We start from the raw sequence: 19,383 nt of genomic DNA, 5'->3' as shown, positions 1-19,383 counted from the left end.
AATTTAAAATTCACATAGAAATTTCTAATATATGATTTCATCTAAACCTTGAGAACACCCCATGAGGTAGGTTTTAGTATTGCCAATTTTAAGGATAAGAACGCACAATTTAAGTGATTTGACCACAATCACCTAGCCACTAATGGCTAGAACTCAGGTCTAACAGTTTCAAATCTATTTTTATATTTCCCAAAGCCTTAAATTTAGCTCTCTGGTCAAAGGCTTTATTGATCTAGGAACTGTCCCAAAGATAAAAGAAACATCCGCTGTTTGGGGACTGTGGGCAAGAGAAGGAATGTGTGGCCGAGCACAGTCAGAACAACACTAAGGCCTCACTTCCTCACCCACACAATGAGGGCGTTACTTGACATTACCACCTACCACTCCCCAGTATCTGTAAGATCAAAGGTACTTGTATGTGATCATTTTAAAAGTATAAAATAAAAATGTTAAAAGTCATTGAAAGGCATGGTCTTCAGGAGACTGAGAGTCCACGAGTCTTTTTTTTTTTTTTTTTGAGATGGAGTCTTACTCTGTCACCCAGGCTGGAGTGCAGTGGCGCGATCTTGGCTCATTCCAATCTCGGCCTCCCGGGTTCAACCAATTCTTCTGCTTCAGCCTCCTGAGTGGCTGGCACTACAGGTGCCCACCACCATGCCCAGCTAATTTTTGTATTTTTAGTAGAGACGGGGTCCCACCATGTTGGCCAGGTTGGCCTTGAACTCCTGACCTCAGAGCTCTGATCCACCCGCCTCGGCCTCCCAGAGTGCTGGGATTACAGGTGTGAGCTACCATGCCTGGCCAATTCTTTTTTTTTTTTTTTTTTGAGACAGAGTCTTGCTCTGTCGCCCAGGCTACAGTGGAGTAGTGTGATCTCAGCTCACTGGAAACTCCTCCTCCAGGGTTCAAGCAACTCTCCTGTCTCAGTCTTCCGAGTACCTGGGACTACAGGCACATGCCACCATGCCTGGCTAATTTTTTAATTTTTTGTAGAGACAGGGATTTCATCATATTGGTCAGGCTGGTTTCGAACTCCTGACCTCAGGTGATCCACCCGCCTTGACCTCCCAAAGTGCTGGGATTACAGGTGTGAGCCACCACACCCAGCCTTTCATGATTCTTATCATCAGTATAGCTGAGAGTAGAAGATGAACATGTATACAAAACAAAGAAAGAAAACCAGGCAAAAAATCTGACTGGTGTCCATAGTGGGATGGTGGTGTAACAGACTGCTTGCTTTTTGCGGGGTAAAACCAAATTTGTAGTTTCCCCAGGTTCCAGAGACACGGAACCCTGAGCCCTTTCCTCACTCAATATTTAAAAATGTTAAAAAAAGGATGCAGTGGCCTTGATATAGAAGCTGTGTAACTGAATGTGCTACAGGCTGAATGTTAAAATAAGCAGAATAGTCAAAGCCACCGTGGGTAATATAATATACTTAGCACAATTCTGCAGGACACCGTGAAAGGACGGGGCTAAAGGACCTGCTGAGCCTAGCTATTATTCTCATCAGCCCAGGGGCTGGCAGCTGCCTGACACTGTGGGCTGTGTCTTCCTTTATTCACTCTCAAAGAGTGGGTGTGGGGGGACTGCCCAGGAGTTGGCAGAGGTGCAGATGGAAGGCTATGGAGCCAGTCGTCTGGTGCCCGGGAGCTGGGATAGAAACAGAGCGTAATGGGGCCACCTAAAGGCTTCCAGCCTCTGGTTTTATTTCATTCATTTGTCTGATCTGTAAATACTCACTGAGTGAATACAGGCAGTGTCCTTGGCACAGCTGATACAGGTGGTAAATAAGACAGATGAGGCCCCTCCCTCAGACAGTGATAAGATGGGGAAAGACAGACTATGTCCTGATAAGGACTTCTTCTATGAAGAAAAAGTGCCAGGGCATGTGATTGGGAGTGCCCGTTGGACCACACTGGGCCTTCTGAGCAGACGGCATTTAAACTGAGACCCACAAGTCGAATGACACAAGGGAACAAAGCTGAAGGGAAGGCTTTCCAAGCTGAGCACCAGCAAGTGCAAAGTCCCTGGGGTGGGAACGAGCTTAGCTTGTTGGAGGAAAGACAAGATGGAGAGGAAGAGCGCTATCAGCTGAGATTAGAGGGGCAGGCAAGGGCCACACCACTTAGGGCCTTGCAGGTTGCAGTAAGCAGCCTGGATTTTACGCCCCACTCAGTGATATGAGAATTCGCCAGCACACAAAAGAGTTAACTGTCTAACTCATGTTTTCAACAGATGAGTCTGGTCTGACAGAGCAGAAAGTAAATAGCACACTCCTGGAGTTCTCTATTAAAATGTCTCATTTTAGTTGATCTTTCCACTGAAACCCAAGAGAGGTCTTGGCTTAATTGGTATTAAAGTGTATACCAGTAACATTTCAGCAGGAATCCACAGGGATGAAAGAAGCATGGAGGACCAGGAGACAGGAAAGATGACAAGAAGGCAGGCAGGATGGCAGCCAGCTGGCTCTGGTGGCCCCAGACGCATTTCCACAAGCTAGAGCCGATTTCCTGAGCCACCTGGGGCATGTGCCTGGTTCTTCAACCCTGATCCAGAGGACTCCTGTGACAGCTGCATAGGACAGTTACTTGACTGAGGGCCCTCATCCTCTGCCCTGTGCAAAGAGGCCTTCCTCCTGGCTTCTGCAGCCCATGAGCTACCTAAGCAACAGCAAAGCAAGAACCTGAAGGGGTGTCAAAATGAGAATGCCTCCATCACCTCTTTCCCTTGTCTGATCCCATGATTACCAAAACAGGGAGGAAAAGACAGTCAGCCCCAGCTGGAGTTTACAGCCCACACTTTTCTAACCTTCTGTTCAAAAGGAACTTGTCCAAGTACTGCCAGGCATACCTGAAAAGTGCAAAGGAAGAAAGCGCCTCTATTTCATTCCTTTCTTCCTTTTAACTACCCTGTATTGAATCATTCCTTAGTGGTTTTCGATATTTTTAGGCTACATCTAGGTCCAGTAAGCTATTCAGTTATAGAGTACCACCTGATCAAGGCAAGTGCTTGCTTCTCCTTAGAGGGGTAAACAAATTTGTCTAAAATAAAAAAATAGGCCGGGCGCGGGTGCTCAAGCCTTAATCCCAGCACTCGGGACGAGACGGCTTCTTTGTTGTATTAGAGGTTAGGAGATCGAGACCATCCTGGCTAACACGGTGAAACCCGTCTCTTACTAAAAAGACAAAAAACTAGCTGGGCGAGGTGCGCGCCTGTTATCCCAGCTACTCGGGATGGCTGAGGCAGGAGAATGGCGTGAACCCGGGAGGCGGAGCTTGCAGTGAGCTGATGATCTGGGCCACTGCACTCCAGTCTGGTGACAGAGCGAGACTCCGTCTCAAAAAAAAAATTAAAAAAAATAAAAATAAAATAAAAAATAAAAAATAAAAAATAAAAAAACTGCCTTGGTACCCTAGCTGCAGTCTGTCTTAGTAAGTGATGGTGGGAAGACTTGGTAAAGGATATGAACATCGCAATCACTCCAATCTTGAAGCAAGCAATCAAATACCTGTAATATTTTGGGAGAGAAAAAGAACCAAGCCAGTCCTATCAGTTCAAGGTCAAGAGTTGGCAGGGGCAACAGCGGGAAAAAAGGACAAATGATCAGAAGCAAAACAACTGTCAACTGCTTCTAAGGAGCTGGAACAATTTGCTTTTGTGAAGAGACTGACAGATAAGAGAAAGGAAGGCTACTCTTTCCCACATCACTCCTCCCACCAAAAAGAGTAGGGGAAGAAGGCTGGAAGGAAAAGTTTTGGCAACTTGAACTCCAAATGGGAAGCATCCAGTCCCTGTTCCAAAAGTTCTTTCCGTCAGAACACACCAACCACTTTCTACTTTTTAGACTGCTACTTAAAACTGAGATATGGTGGACTACAAGAGACATTGAAACTCCTGCAGTCCAATGCACTTCACCGATGAAGATCTAAGCCCAGAAGGTTTTTCAGGTAGGGGCAGAGGCTGGAAGGGAACCCAGGTTTCCTGACTCACATTCCCTATTAATTATTATCACATTTCCTAATTTTATTATGTGTTTTATATTATAAAATAAAAGGCATTATAGAAAAGTAAGAACTGAACAAAAGTCACCCACAATCCCATTATCACACTACCACCACTATTCATATTTTGCTCACTTTATCACGTGCTTACAGGCTCCCCGCCATTGCTATAATCACCTTTAACACCATCAAGGATGAAAACTGAACACTGATATAATATGGAAATCAATCTGGGATAACCTGAACTGATTTTATCTTTGCTAAGGGCTAGTACCCTCCAAGACAAGTTTACCCCTCTTATTGAGTAAAACTATGCAACAGCAGCCTATTATTAGGGCTTGGAATTCAGATCCTTTTCATGGGGTGTTTAAGGCAGAACTTTCCACAGGGCCTGGGACATGCAAATCAAGCTGTTTAACCTCAGAACATTCCTATTTACCTACCTGGTGCATCAGGTACTTGAAGAGGAATGAAAGGATCAGACACACTTAGAAGCGGGAGGCCAGAGTCCACAGTCTGCCCACCCTTCCTTTTTTCAGCTGGAGTTAGGGTGGAGGGGAAGGAGGAATCAGGAGAGAAAAAAAGAGAAAAGCAAAACACCAAGTAAATCTAGGTAAGTTTACCCTCTATTAATGCAACAGCTCAAACTACAGAGTAAGTCTAAGCCTAGAATAAAAGGGGACGAGTGGCTGTAGCCCAGTGAACAGCAAAGTATCTATGAGATATTCAACCTGGTCCCCTCCCCGNTGTGTTTTTATATTATAAAATAAAAAGGCATTATAGAAAAGTAAGAACTGAACAAAAGTCACCCACAATCCCATTATCACACTACCACCACTATTCATATTTTGCTCACTTTATCACGTGCTTACAGGCTCCCCGCCATTGCTATAATCACCTTTAACACCATCAAGGATGAAAAACTGAACACTGATATAATATGGAAATCAATCTGGGATAACCTGAACTGATTTTATCTTTGCTAAGGGCTAGTACCCTCCAAGACAAGTTTACCCCTCTTATTGAGTAAAACTATGCAACAGCAGCCTATTATTAGGGCTTGGAATTCAGATCCTTTTCATGGGGTGTTTAAGGCAGAACTTTCCACAGGGCCTGGGACATGCAAATCAAGCTGTTTAACCTCAGAACATTCCTATTTACCTACCTGGTGCATCAGGTACTTGAAGAGGAATGAAAGGATCAGACACACTTAGAAGCGGGAGGCCAGAGTCCACAGTCTGCCCACCCTTCCTTTTTTCAGCTGGAGTTAGGGTGGAGGGGAAGGAGGAATCAGGAGAGAAAAAAAGAGAAAAGCAAAAACACCAAGTAAATCTAGGTAAGTTTACCCTCTATTAATGCAACAGCTCAAACTACAGAGTAAGTCTAAGCCTAGAATAAAAGGGGACGAGTGGCTGTAGCCCAGTGAACAGCAAAGTATCTATGAGATATTCAACCTGGTCCCCTCCCCGACTTTTTTTTTTTTTTTTTTTTTTTTGAGATGAAGTCTCGCTCTTGTCCACCAGGCTAGAGTGCAATGGTGCAATCTTGGCTCACTGCAACCTCCGCCTCCCCAGTTCAAGCGATTCTCCTGCCTCAGCCTCCTGAGTCGCCCACCACCACGCATGGCTAATTTTTGTATTTTTAGTAGAGACAGGGTTTCACCATGTTGGTCAGGCTGGTCTCCAACTCCTGATCTCAGGTGATCCGCCTGCCTCAGCCTCCCAAAGTGCTAGGATTACAGGCGTGAGCTACCGTGCCCGGCTCAGCCTGGTCCTTGTAACATATTATGAGATGCAATTAACGATAAAATCAGGGTATTCATATGTCTGAAATTCCACTTCTTTCTTGGATATACTGCAATCTATAGTATCTCTTTCAGAATGGCTAGAGGAGATATTGTACATATCACACATTTTAGCGCATAAACAAACATTATCTGTTTTGTAATCTAGCATGTGTATAGGTACTTCCTATGTATCTATCACCCTCTTGAGGTCCTTTAAGGACTAAGTCCTACTATATCACCATGATGTCTAATACAGTGATAGGCAGACACACAGAAAGGGGAAGAAATAGACTTCTTGCCTATTGCAAAGTTAGACAAGCCCTAATCTCTGTACTATATTTAACATACGATTGGCATTCATTCTATATTTGGCAAAATATAGATTTACAGAAATCTATACACCCTATGGAATAACAGAGCTTGATGTGGTCTCAGAATTTTCTGGCACAATTTTCTTATTTCCCATAAAAGAAAATGAAGCCTAAAAGTTAAAGACTAGCCAGAGGTAGGATCAGAAGCCAGGTTTCTTGGTTTCCACATGATCATTGTTTTTATTTTCTTTTTTCTCTAAGAGACTGGGGTCTTGCTGTGTTAACCAGGCTGGACTTAAACTCCTGGGCTCAAGCGATCCTCCCACTGCAGCCTCCCTAGTAGCTGGGGACTACAGGCACACACCACCACATGCAGCTTTATATTATCATTCTTTTCTTTTCTTTCTTTTTTAATTTTTGAGACGGAGTCTTGCTCTGTCACCCAGGCTAGTGTGGCTCAATCTCGGCTCACTGCAACCTCTGCCTCCCAGGTTCAGGCAATTCTCTGCCTCAGCCTCTCTGCCAGGTGGCAGGCACCTGGGATTACAGGCGCCTGCCACCACACCGGGCTAATTTTTGTATTTTTTAGTAGAAACGGGGTTTCACCATGTTGGCCAGGCTGATCTTGAATTCCTGACCTTGTGATCCACCTGTCTCGGCCTCCCAAAGTGCTGGGATTACAGGCATGAGCCACTGTGCCTGGCCACACATTATCATTCTTTACTCCGCATTTTAGTATTCAGTTTGTTCATTAATTAAAATCTCACTTTGTCAGCTGTCTTTCTAGAAAAAAAAAAAAAGCCTAATTTTGTTTCTATAAAGTGGGTTTTTAAAAAACGTTTTATTTTGAAGTAATACAGAATCACAAGAAGTTCCTGCACATAGAGTCCTGTGAACCCAGCAACCAGTTTCCCCCAATGACGTCTTCTATAAACTGTAGCCGGAGATCACCAACATCGGCACAGTACTGTGGCCCTAGGCTCCTCGGTGCTCACCGGTTGTTACGTGGCCCTATTTGTGCATGTGCGTACTGTTCTTTTCTTCTTCCCTCAGTGTCGAGGTCACCCATACCTCTGGCTCTGGGATCCCACCCGCACCCTCTGCTCCGTTCTCCCTCCACATCACCTCACCCCACCCCACTCATGTCTCTCTGCCTCTTTTCATCTCGCTGCCTGGACATCCCTGTCTTTCTCAATGACCCCTGAATCCCTCCTTCTCAGCCTGAGTGGTGCTGGGTTGAATTTGGAAATCGTAGGGCTCAGCATCCCCTCTACTAATCCCCTTGGCCTGGGCCATCAGATGGGGGACATTTCTTTTCACCTCTCTTGGCCTCACTGTTGTGTCTGTAAAATGGGCTTGTGGAGGAGTCAAAGTGCTGGGCATGTGTGGGCATCACTGGCAGCATCTCCGTGGGCACCTGGCTCTGATTTCCTTCTTTCCCTGTCTTGGACTTTACCTGTCTCTGAATCTTGGTCTCTCTCCAGTTCTGCCTCTGGCATGAGGAGGATGCTCTGGGGTCTACTGGGCAGCTGTGATGAGGTGGTAGAGTTTCCACCCCACCCACCTCTATTCCACATTTCTCGTAGTCAGTGGCTGACCAGGCCTCTTTCTTCCCACCTCCCCTGCCCCCGAGAGCCCAGTGCCCCAGTCCCTTGCCCTTGCCTACTCAGTACCCAGCATCTCTTGAATAGACTCTGCCACTGTCACAGCAGCCACCTCTGCCACCCTTAATGCTACCTCCTCAGGGCCAGCAAGATGTAGTCTGAGATGCATGATAAAGTGGAAGGCAAAGGTGGGATTGCTGCACGGAACGGCAACCTTTCCAGCACCTGGAATCTGGCCGCCTCCTTTGCATCCTGGCTTCAAAGACATATGGGCTTTCACTCCAGAGGCCCTTGAAATGTGGGAACCCAGTGCCCCAGGCCCAGACATGGAGGAGGCGGCATGTGTGATGCCTACCATTCCTCAGGTGTGCAGGAACCTCCAGCCCCAGCTCAACCAGATGGGTAACAGGCAAGGGCAACAGGGACAGACTGGGGTGTTAATGCCCAGATGTGGCAGAAGGGAATGGGGAGGTGCAGTGGCATCCCCTCAGTGGGTAACCTCCTCCGTCACCTCCACAGCTATGTCCTACCCAGTGGTCGGTCAGCCCCAGTGTGCCAGCAGTTGCCACCAGACCCAGCTCAGTGACTGGCACACTGGACTCTCAGGACTGTGAGCATCTGCCCTCTTCATCTCCAGGTCTGCCCTGGGAAGTGGGGATGGGAGGCAAGGTCACCTCCAACCCCCACTGACACACTACCAACTCCACCTGTGTGTATAGTTCTTTGCAACTTGACTCTATGTGTAGATTAGAATGAGCACCACTGCAATCACGATACAGAACTGTTCCATGAAACCAAAGACCTCCTCATTCTACTCCTTTGTAGTCACACCCACCACTTATTCCTGTTACTATTCTTTGGAAACCACTATTCTGTTCTCAGTCTCTATAATTTTGTTATTAAAATGAGTTTTAAACTAAGTTTCTTTAAAGGTAGGAGGAGGAAAAGAAAGATAAAATAACTGCTTCTAAGTCCCTGAAATATTTTAAAATGACACAATGAAACATATTTAAAAGAAAAAAAGCAAACTGTAAAACTGAATACGCGGTGTAGGTCATATTTGAAAAAAATTTATATGCAGAAATAAAATTCTAGATAGAAATACTGTAAAATGTCAGCAAATGCTCTTCTCTCAAGGTGGGGTTATAAGATTTTATTTTCTTTACTTTGGGCCTTATTCATTTCTGCACATTTTTATAAATGAACATGTGTAACTTACACACAGGAAAACATATTATTAATTAATAAAGAGGCACCACATGAAGTTTTAAATGTTTGCCGGTTTTTCCTCCAATGTATAGACACAGTCCATCATTTTTGCAGCTTTTACCATACAAATGTTTAATATAGCCCCGTGCCATCCTCCCGAACCCATTATGAAATTTCCTGCTTAGTTTCTCCTTTGATCAGTCAGAAGGTTTAAAATCTGTAAACAGTCTGAGTTCAGTTAGAAAATTTATAGAAAATGGTGTCATCATGCCCTTTGTACAAATGAGAGCAAATGAGTTCCTGGGATCTAGACATAATTTTCTTTCATTTGTAAAGAATGAAGGTGTCACAGAAAGGAAACATTTACACTGCAAACAAGAGAGAGGGGAAAATATCAAATGTTCATAGTAAAAGACCAGATAAACTGAGGAAACTATGAAGACACTTTTTAATGTTTGCAAAAGCTTAGTGTTGCTGGTTTATGAGATTCCTGAGACGTGGATATAACTACAGTTTTTGATCTGGGCTACAGGTACAAATCTCTATTCTGTCATTATCCAGCTGTGCCCTTGAGCAGGTGGTCTTTGTGAGGATCACCTGAGATAATGAGCAAGAAAAGTGCTTACCCAGTGGGTTTAACATGCCTCATGTGCTTGATACATGTTCAATGTTATTACTGTCATAACTTTACTCAAATATGTTTGTGGCTGTGTCTTTAAATCCCTTAAAAAAATACACACACACACACACACACACACACACACACACACACACTCATTTGCAGCCTTCAGAGTAAATATAAAGTAGTGGAAAGGCAGAAACAAAAACAAAATAAATCTCATTAAAAAACAGCTCACACAAACAATGAAACATAACCATGTGTAATAGATGAGAACTAGGCATTAAAACTGGGGTTGGTACGGTGAGCAGATGGAAAATGATCAGGGACCTTCATTGTTAATGCTGGTGAATCCAAGGTCCTAAGCTTTGGCACAAAGCAACCCTTCTTATTCATTAAACACATCTGTGTGGAGCCAAACATTGTGCCAAACTCTGGGATTCGGCAGCAAAGAAGACTCTCAGGGCTTATTCTGTGACCCTCTTTCCAGACAAACTATATCCTACCCAGGTCCATGGCTAATCATCATTTCGATGTTCTCTTTCAGGGACAACAGTCAGTGCTTCACACATTTGATATGTTTGGTCAACTATGTGGCATATCAAACTTCAAGCAGCATGAACTGGTTTTGGAACACTTTCAAATTTCACCAAAATATCAATATACTTATAAAATTTACACAAACAAAGCTAAAAGTGAAACAAAAATTTTTAACTACTTAATAATGAAAAGCATAACTCCAAAATAATAATGAGAATATCATACGAAGATTTATGAGCTATGGTTAAACTCCACACAACTCCATTTTTTTTTTTTAACTAGGGAAATACACACTTATTAGAAAGCATTCTCAATAAACAGAGTAAACTTCAAAGGTTGAAGTGAGGCAACTGGAGAAAGAGAAAACAGGACATTGGAATATTTTCACATGACAAAGCCTCCCTGAAGATTATAATTAGCCTCCCTCCCCACTTTTGTGCTGGGTGAAAATGACTGTCAAATTGTGAAGAAAAACTCACAGCCCAAGTACTTTATTTTTTAAAAAAGAATTTGAAAATATATTACTATGGGTTCCTCTTAATATCACCAAAGCAAATAGAAGAAAAACAAGAAAATGGCCAGGCACGGTGGCTCATGCCTGTAATCCCAGCATTTGGGAGGCCGAGGTGGGTGGATCACCTGAGGTCAGGAGTTTGAGACCAGCCTGGCCAATATGGTGAAACCCCGTCTCTACTAAAAATACAAAACATTAGCCAGGCATGGTGGCATGCACCTGTTGTCCCAGCTGCTTGGGAGGCTGAGACAGGAGAATTGCTTGAACCCAGGAGGCGGAGGTTGCAGTGAACAGAGATCCCACCACTGCACTCCAGCCTGGGCAACACAGTGAGACAATGTCTCAAATAAACAAACATGAAAATGTAATAAAGATAAAAGCAAAAGTTAAATAATAAAAAAGAAAACAGAAGATTGTATAAATCTAAGTGTTGTCTCTGAAAATATAATAAAACATCCAACCTCTAGCTAGAGTTACCAAGAAAAAGAGGAACACAGATACATACAATTAAAATTAATGTACACAGATATTAAAAGATACATACATATTGTTGTACTTTAATGAAAAATTTTACAACCGCAGATGATTTTCTAGGAAAGGATAATATGTGACATATGAAGAACACTTACAAAATGAATCTAAAAGGCAAAGGACACAACACAACTCTCAAAGAACTAAAAATGGGTCAGTAAATAAGGTTCTCTGGCTGGGCATGGTGGCTCATGTCTGTAATCCCAGCACTTTGGGTGGCTGAGGCGGGCAGATCATCTGAGGTCGGGAGTTCGAGACCAGCCTGACCAACATGGAGAAACCCCGTCTACTAAGTAAAGTACAAAATTAGCCTGGCGTGGTGGTTCATGCCTGTAATCCCAGCTACCTGGGAGGCTGAGGCAGGAGAATCACTTGAACCCAGGAGGCAGAGGTTGCAGTGAGCCGAGATTGCGCCATTGTACTCCAGCCTGGACAACAAGAGCAAAACTGTCTCAAAATAAATAAATAAATAAATAAAATAAAAATAAGGTTCTCTGTCTACCGTCTTTGGCCTGGGCTGTGCTGGGCTGGGTGGAGAAATGGTAGGGAAAATGACTCTCATTCACTATTAATTGAAATAAAATTTATATAGCTTTCTTAGAGTACAACTTGAAAATATGTATAAAAAATCTTAAAACATACATACTTTTGATTTAGCACATAGTCTCTTAGAAGTTATCTTAAAGAAACTGTAAAGGATATAAACAAAAATTTAGCTTCAAGAATATTTATATGGTGAAAAATTGGTAACAATGCAAATATTCATAAAAGAGGATATTAAATAAATGTTACCATTCTTCCACAAACAATCATATTGTAGATTAATATTTATTGACACGGAAACTGCTAATTTCCAGAAGACATTTAAAAATGAATAACAAACTGGGTCACAGACAGCCCTTCAGTACAGTTTACAGCAAAGACTGCACAGGCCATATTGGTCACAGTGCAATGAAAACATAACATAAGTAACTTTTGGTTAAAGAAGAAATTGAAACTTCTATTTAAAAATATCCAGAAAATAAGAATAAGAGAATATTATATATCAAATATTATGAAACGACAACGTTCTATTCACAAATAAATTTATGAGGTTAGAAAAACTACTAACATTCCTAAAGAAAGCAGGCAGAAAGAATATATGATAAGGTTAAAAGTAAACACCAATCAGTATAATTAAAAGATCACTTTTAGAAGCATGCCAAATTCTATATCTTACAAAGAATACTTTCAAAAATTCACATTCATTGCTGAAGTATTTATAATAGTAAATACTGAAATAAAGTTAATGTTAAGAAAGGTGTGATTGGTTAAATACACTAGGATATATCATACATCTAGTGTATCCTAGAAGTTTTGTTTTTGTTTTGTTTTTTTTTATCAGACAGGATCTCACTCTGTTGCCCAGGCTAGAAAGCAGTGTTGTAACCTCAGCTCAATGCAACCTCTGCCTCCTGGGGTCAAGGGATCCTCCCACCTTAACCACCTGAGTAGCTGGGATTACAGGTGTGTGCCACCACGCCCGGCTAATTTTTGTATTTTTTGGTAGAGACCAGGTTTCACCATGTTGGCCAGCGATCTGCCCACCTCAGCTTCTCAAAGTGCTGGGATTACAGGCGTGAGCCACCGTGCCTGGCCATACAATGGAATTTAATGCAGGTACTTTTTAAAAATTATACTTTAACAAAATTAGCTGGGCATGGTGGCACATGCCTGTGATCCCAGCTATTCGGGAGACTGAGGCAGGAGAATCATTTGAACCTGGGAGGTGGAGGTTGCAGTTAGCCAAGATCTCGCCATTGCACTCCAGCCCCAGCAACAAGAGCGAAACTCCGTCTAAAAAAAAAAAAAAAAATTATATTTTAGGGGCTTCTTTAATGATGTAAGAGAAATGTGCCAGGTTCATTAAATGAAAAAATTAGGCTTCAAAATATGTCTATAAAGATGCATATCAGGTTGGGTGTGGTAGCTCATGCCTGTAACCTCAGCACTTTGGGAGGCCGAGGCAGGCGGATCACTTGAGGTCAGGAGTTTGAGATCAGCCTGGTCAACATGGTGAAACTCCGTCTCTACTAAAAATACAAAAATTAGCCGGCCGTAGTGGCACACATCTGTAGTCTCAGCTACTTGGGAGGCTTGAGGCATGAGAATCGCTTGAACCTGGGAGGCAGAGGTTGCAGTGAGCTGAGATTGTGCCACTGCACTCCAGCCTGGGCAACAGAATGAGACACCGTCTCAAAAAAAAAAAAAAAAAAGATGCATATCAGAGTCTGAGAGTCTTAAGCAGGGGGCCAAAGAGCATACAAAATTGTGGTCATGTGGCCAGGCACAGTGGCTCACGCCTGTAATCCCCTGTAATCCCAGCACTTTCGGAGGCTGAGACAGGCAGATGACCTGAGGTCAGGAGTTCAAGATCAGCCTGGTCAACATGGTGACACCCCGCCTCTACAAACACAAAAAAATCAGCCGGCCATGATGGCAGGTGCCTGTAATCCCAGCTACTCTGGAGGCTGAGGCGGGAGAATCACTTGAACCTGGGAGGCGGAGGTTGCAGTGAGCCAAGCTTGAGCCATTGAACTCCAGCCTGGGCTATAGAGCAAGACTCTGTCTCAAAAAAAAAAAAAAAAAAAAAAAAATTGTGGTCATGTGTATTTTGGTCAGGGAGACCTACAACTTTCATTAGCTTCACAAAGATATCTGTGACTCTCAAAAGGAGGTCAAATGCCACTAACAGACATCAAGATGGTATCCCTGGGCTATCTCTTGGTGGTGGGGTCATGAAGAATTTTAACTTTCTTTCCTATGAATTACTAACTTTTATACAATAAAAATGTATAATTTTTTATTAATAGAAGGGAAAAGTTTGTCTCTTATGATTGCTTCTACACTTTTAACAAAGTCTCATTAAAAGAATATCTCCCTCCTTTTTTTAGAAGTCTCATTAAAAAAACACCTCTCTCCTTCCCAACAGCATGTGCACGCACGCGCGCGCCCACACGCACACACGCCCACACACACAGACACACGCGTGCGCGCGCGCGCCCACACACACAGTTTAGAGGAATGTTAGATATAACAGAACATTTAATTTTTAAAATTCTTCACGTCATCTCAGAAACCTAAGAAATTACAAGCAATGAACATTGGGTATTTCTCAAATCTAGAAATACTTGCTTAAGACATGCCTGTGGACTAGAGAGAACAAGTCCTGCATATTACTGCCAGACTGTCCTGCCACTTAAATTTAAAGTGGTCCTAGATTTTACCCTTTTGATCAGAAACCTTTTCAATTAAAGAAAGTAAGTTTTAAATTAAATAGACCATGAAAAAAAAAAAATATATAATATATATAATATATATATACACATGTTACTGCCAGGATTTGGGTTTCACTGGCATGCTAGAGTTATCTGTGGAGTGAAAAACAGTGTGAAGGTAACAACAGTGAACCTCATGTTCCAGCTATTTGCCATACTAACCAGTTCCAGCAGAAAATGAGGTCGTAGCAAAAGCATCACCTTGGGTTGATTGAAAGCCTGGGATCAAACTCTCAGCTGAGCCTCCAAGCTTCTCAGGATGTTTGCCTGGGGAGACAAAACACCACTCAGTTCATTCTAGCAGAATCTTGTGAGGCACACACACCTCAGAGGTGAGGGGCATTCTCTGAACTGACTTCTGGACTTGACTACTTTTACTGCATTACGGCGACACATTCAAAGGTCCTTGTCTAGTCATTGCAATAACTGAGAGAACAGCTGAGAAAAAAAAGGAGACTGTTAAGAATCAAAAGAGAGCATATCATCAGTTTTGCAAGATGAAAAGGGTTCTGGAGATTGCTTGGTTGCACAACAGTGTGAATGTACTTAACACTACAGAACTGTACATTTAATGCCTCCCGCCCTCACTTGTAATCTATTCACTTTATATAGCTCTAATGAGTTTGATGATCTGCTTTCCATGATGGAAGCAGTTTAGGAGAGTAAATGAGAAGAGGGAGTGGTGGAGATGGCAATAATGAGATGTTATGAGGGATAAGCATAATGACAGTAGCTTAATGTGAAAGCTGACAGCTGAACAGTAAAGAAAAGGGAGAGGAAATTATTAAAACTCAGGGGCTAGTTATTTGGGTGCAAAAATACTACAATTTTCAATAGTCTATGGAGGTATTTCTATTTACAGTCCAGAATAACAACTGGTATACATAACAATGAAACAAAGTTGCCAAAGAAAGTTAAGTACTATGCCCTGTCTTCTGTTCAAAAAAGCAAGAAAGTAATAGGAAGTTTTTTTAACAGACAGGGTCTCACTCACTCCATCACCCAGGCTAGAGTGCAGGGGTAAATTCATAGCCCACTGCAGCGTCGACCTCTTGGGCTCAAGTGATCCTTTCACCTCAGCCTCCCAAGTAGCTGGGACTACAGATGTGTGCCAGGATGCCCAGCTAATTTTTTAAATTTTTTGTAGAGATGGGATCTTGGCATGTTTCCCAGGCTGATCTTGAACTCCTAGGCTCAAGTGATTCTCTTGCCTCAGCCTCCCAAAGCACTGGGTTACAGGCCCAAGTCACCACAACTGGCCTTGGAGTTTTAAAAGATTTCTATTAAATGATAGTTAAAGCCACAATGTTTGGCCAATAGCTCATACCACTCAATTGGTTCTCATCACTCCTTTACCCTGTGACCTTATCTACATTGAGAGTACTCTTTTTATTAGAGTACTCGCTAACATTATTAGAATTATTAGAATTATGCATATTAGAATTTGTTCCAAAGTGTGTGCATGTGCCTCTGTGTGTGTGTGCGTGTGTGTGTCCTGCCTTCCAAAGTAGACTGTTCTTCAGCAGAAGTATATCTTCTATTTATTTAATCATCTTTCTGTGTAATACAGTAATACAGAACTCTGATCATAGTGAAAGAAAGATTCAGTGTCCATGTGAAGGCACATTCATGGACAAGCGGTGCCAACTTTCTGGGACAATAAACCAACCTAGGATAAGGGAACCATCACACTCCTCCAAGGAGGGACCATGCCTGATGCTGTTATCCTGGACTACGTCACAAACCTTTCCTACAAGTTTCTTCCCTAAGCATCACACTCTCCTTGCTGCCAGCCACAATAGATCAGGATTTCCTGAAGATGAGGACTTCAGGGCCATGGTAAAAATAAAAACCAATTTGTATGCATACTTCGAAATCAAGCCTTATGGAAAGGCCCAAGCCTACGTTTTCACATGCATACCCTTCTAGAGTTACGATTCTTTCTCATTCCTGGTTATTTCTTACAATCAAGAAGCACAAAAAAAGACACAGCTTACTCACCTTCCCCCAGCTTGGCAAAGTCCTTGTTTAGCAGTTCTTCAGCTGTGAGTTTGGAGAAATTATCGTCATCGAAGGGATTCCACGTAGAACCTTCTGAAGGATTATAAACGTTTTGTTGAGAGGTCCGAGGAGAGCCTGATGGAGTGGTGGTTGCAGACCTAGGTAGGTTCCCACCCCCACGAAACAAAAAGATATAAAAGTTGAACAAAACAAAAAGGGTCAACTTATTTTCTCTTTGTTTCAGGATCAAATTCTTTTCTGGGTCAAACTTTCATTTTCCAGGTCAAACCTTCATTTTCCACCATAGTTTTCTTTTTTTTTTTTTTTTTTAAGGCAGAGTTTTGCTCTTTCACCCAGGCTGGAATACAATGGTGTGATCTCGACTCACTGAAACCTCCGTCTCCCTGGTTCAAGCGATCCTCCTGCCTCAGCCTCCTGAGTAGCTGGGATTACAGGCACCCGCCACCACACCTGGCTAATTTTTGTATTTTTAGTAGAGACAAGGTTTCACCATGTTGGCCAGACTGGTCTTGAACTCCTGATCTCAGGTGATCCACCCTGCCTTGGACTCCCAAAGTGCTAGGATTACAGGCGTGAGCCACTGTGCCCGGCCCACAGTGTTTTCCTAAAAGGGCTTTCCACAGCACCTGAACAATTTCCACAGCTACCCATTCCACTTTATGAAATGAATGTCTCCTTTCCTTCATGACTCACTACCTCCCACTACTTTCTTAATCTCTTGCTTAGCTTTTTAGTCTTATCTGCAAGTTGTTTCAGTTCAGGATCTAAAAGCAACCTGTTCTTAGACTTGTGTACCTTGTGGTGACCACCATAACATCTATAATAACTGATCCCTAGATGGGCAGGAAAGAGGTCTAGTTAGGCTGTCTCTCATCTCTCAGGATCCAGCATGCATAGAGTTAAGGGCCACCATCACAATTAAAAAGAAATAAAGACAGTTAACACTACTTTGTGCATCTAAGTATCATGATATAATTTTCTTATAAAGTCTCTCTTAACTTCATTGAAAGATGTTAACTTTAGAGTGCATGGTTCCAAGCCAGTTAAGGGTCTGAAATTGCATTTACTCAACACTCATCAAAATCTACTCGTCAGGCACAGAACCAGTCACTGGGTTTCCAAAGGTTGACTAAGACATGGTTATTGTCTTGGAGAACTCACAAACCAGTTCAATCAGACATACAAATAATGAATGACAATACATGTCATACAAATTCAAAAAAAGGTTCAGATAGCAATTATACATCATATCAGAGGAAGGGTCAAGGAGAAGTCAACCTCTGACATGGATCTTGATGAATAAATGAACATTCCCTAGGGGGGCAAGGAGGAGCGCGGCAGTCCCAGGAGAGGACATAGGAGGAACAAAGGGCTCGGGAAGGTGAAGAGTGGCAAGTCTGCCTGTGAAACACAACAGGCCCTCTGTGTGAAGCAGGGTGCTCAGCTATCATCCGACAGGTAATGAGGAGCCAATGAAAGATTTTCAGCATGGAGAGACTCGGTCAGATCGAGAGTTCAGAAAACACACCGCAGAGCATGGAACAGGTGAGAGAATGAGAACAGTGGGCCAAGCAGGAAAAGATTTCTTAAGATTAGTATGGCCCATGCACTAAAGACAAATTCACAGTTGCTCATTAAACACAAGTACATGCAAGATGTATGTATGTACACGCAAGAAGCCAGAAAAAATAAACAAACCAGAAAAATAATTAAACAAACACACACAAGTACACACCACTGTATTTGCATTACACACATCTACACACTTACGCAAAGAATCACACACTAGCAGCCGCAGGCAGACCTCGCTCACAGAGGTAAGAACAACAAAGAGGAAGCACCACATACTTGGACTTATTGAGACTGGCCTCAGCTGCAGCTGCCTGGAGCAGCTGGGTTGATTTGCTGGCAGGGACCCCAAAGACGGCACTGTGGGTTACATCACTGAGAATACGCCTGTGCCCAGCACGTTGGGTTTTGGGGGATGAGGGTGGAGTGAGAGATCCAACTTTCTGCCCCTGGACAGCAGGAGGTGGGGTTGTCTGAACCTTTGGCTGTTGTCTTACTGGAGCTTGAATCTGCTAGGAAGAGAGATGGAAAATGTTTCATTAAATTTAAAAAAAAAAAATTAAAGGAAAAACAAACAGATAAGCAGAACAACAAAAAATGCCACATAAGCGCTAACATGAGACTCAAATGGCTAATTTTATCAATAACGCCCAGAAAGAAAAACCCAGGCTTTGACAATCTGTGCTGCAACTTTGAGACTGATAACAACATGGTATTTGTCTGATACACATAAAGTTCAATCTTCATCAGCAATAATATACAGGGTAACCGTAAGTTAACCATATTCAGCCCAAAGTATAAGAATGCAAAAGCTATTTCAGGTGTAAACATCTAGAATTTACCATAAAGGAGCACGTTCTATTTCTGGAGTCACATACAAACTCATTCAGAATGCTTCCAAAGGGCAGGCAATAGATCTATCACTACAGGTAGAGGACAATGAAGACATATCTCCAGCAAAACACATTTAAGCTGAATGATTTCTGCTAAGAGATCCCTCGCTCTCTGCCATAGCGAGACCACAGGTTGGGAGTGAGTCAGAGAGAATTCTACCGTGATTCATAAATGTTACTGCTTGTTTGTTTTAAACTTTTATTTTAGGTTCGGGGTACACGCGCAGGTTTGTTATACAGGTAAACAGGTAAACTCGTGTCACGGGGGTTTGTTGTACAGATTATTTTGTCACCAAGGTACTAAGCCCTAGTACACAAGAGTTATTTTTTTGGATCCTCTCCCTCCTCCCACCCTTCACCTTCAAGGAGGCCCCAGCATCTGTTGTTTCCCGCTTTGCATCCATGAGTTCTCATTATATAGCTCCCATTTGTAAGTGAGAACATGTGCTATTTGGTTTTCTATT

The 19,383-nt window shown here is 42.7% G+C and overlaps 2 protein-coding genes across 3 annotated transcripts in view; both read right to left on the bottom strand.

Annotated features, from left to right (window-relative positions):
* Positions 1 to 4,545, bottom strand: part of LOC108516345 (uncharacterized protein FLJ45252) — a 37,614-nt gene extending 33,069 nt beyond the window's left edge. The window contains exon 1 of the mRNA XM_017853777.1: positions 4,448 to 4,545. The gene's annotated coding sequence lies outside the window, so the exon portion shown is untranslated. The remainder of the gene's footprint in view (positions 1 to 4,447) is intronic.
* The window catches only part of LOC108516342 (AP2-associated protein kinase 1), a 176,356-nt gene that overhangs the window by 21,354 nt on the left and 135,619 nt on the right, over positions 1 to 19,383 (bottom strand). The window contains exons 14-17 of one of the 2 annotated variants that reach the window (XM_017853775.1): positions 18,306 to 18,538; positions 16,437 to 16,594; positions 14,598 to 14,702; positions 5,170 to 5,265 (exon numbers count right to left, since the gene is read on the bottom strand). In XM_017853775.1, the coding sequence (XP_017709264.1) occupies positions 5,170 to 5,265; positions 14,598 to 14,702; positions 16,437 to 16,594; positions 18,306 to 18,538 (592 nt within the window). The remainder of the gene's footprint in view (positions 1 to 5,169; positions 5,266 to 14,597; positions 14,703 to 16,436; positions 16,595 to 18,305; positions 18,539 to 19,383) is intronic. The other variant, XM_017853776.1, reaches the window with a different exon arrangement.

This window comes from Rhinopithecus bieti, unplaced genomic scaffold, assembly GCF_001698545.2.
Source record: "Rhinopithecus bieti isolate Rb0 unplaced genomic scaffold, ASM169854v2 scaffold_36315, whole genome shotgun sequence".
Taxonomy (NCBI): Eukaryota; Metazoa; Chordata; class Mammalia; order Primates; family Cercopithecidae; genus Rhinopithecus; species Rhinopithecus bieti.
Note: the sequence above shows the minus strand (reverse complement) of the source record. Positions and strands in the feature narration are given on the sequence as shown.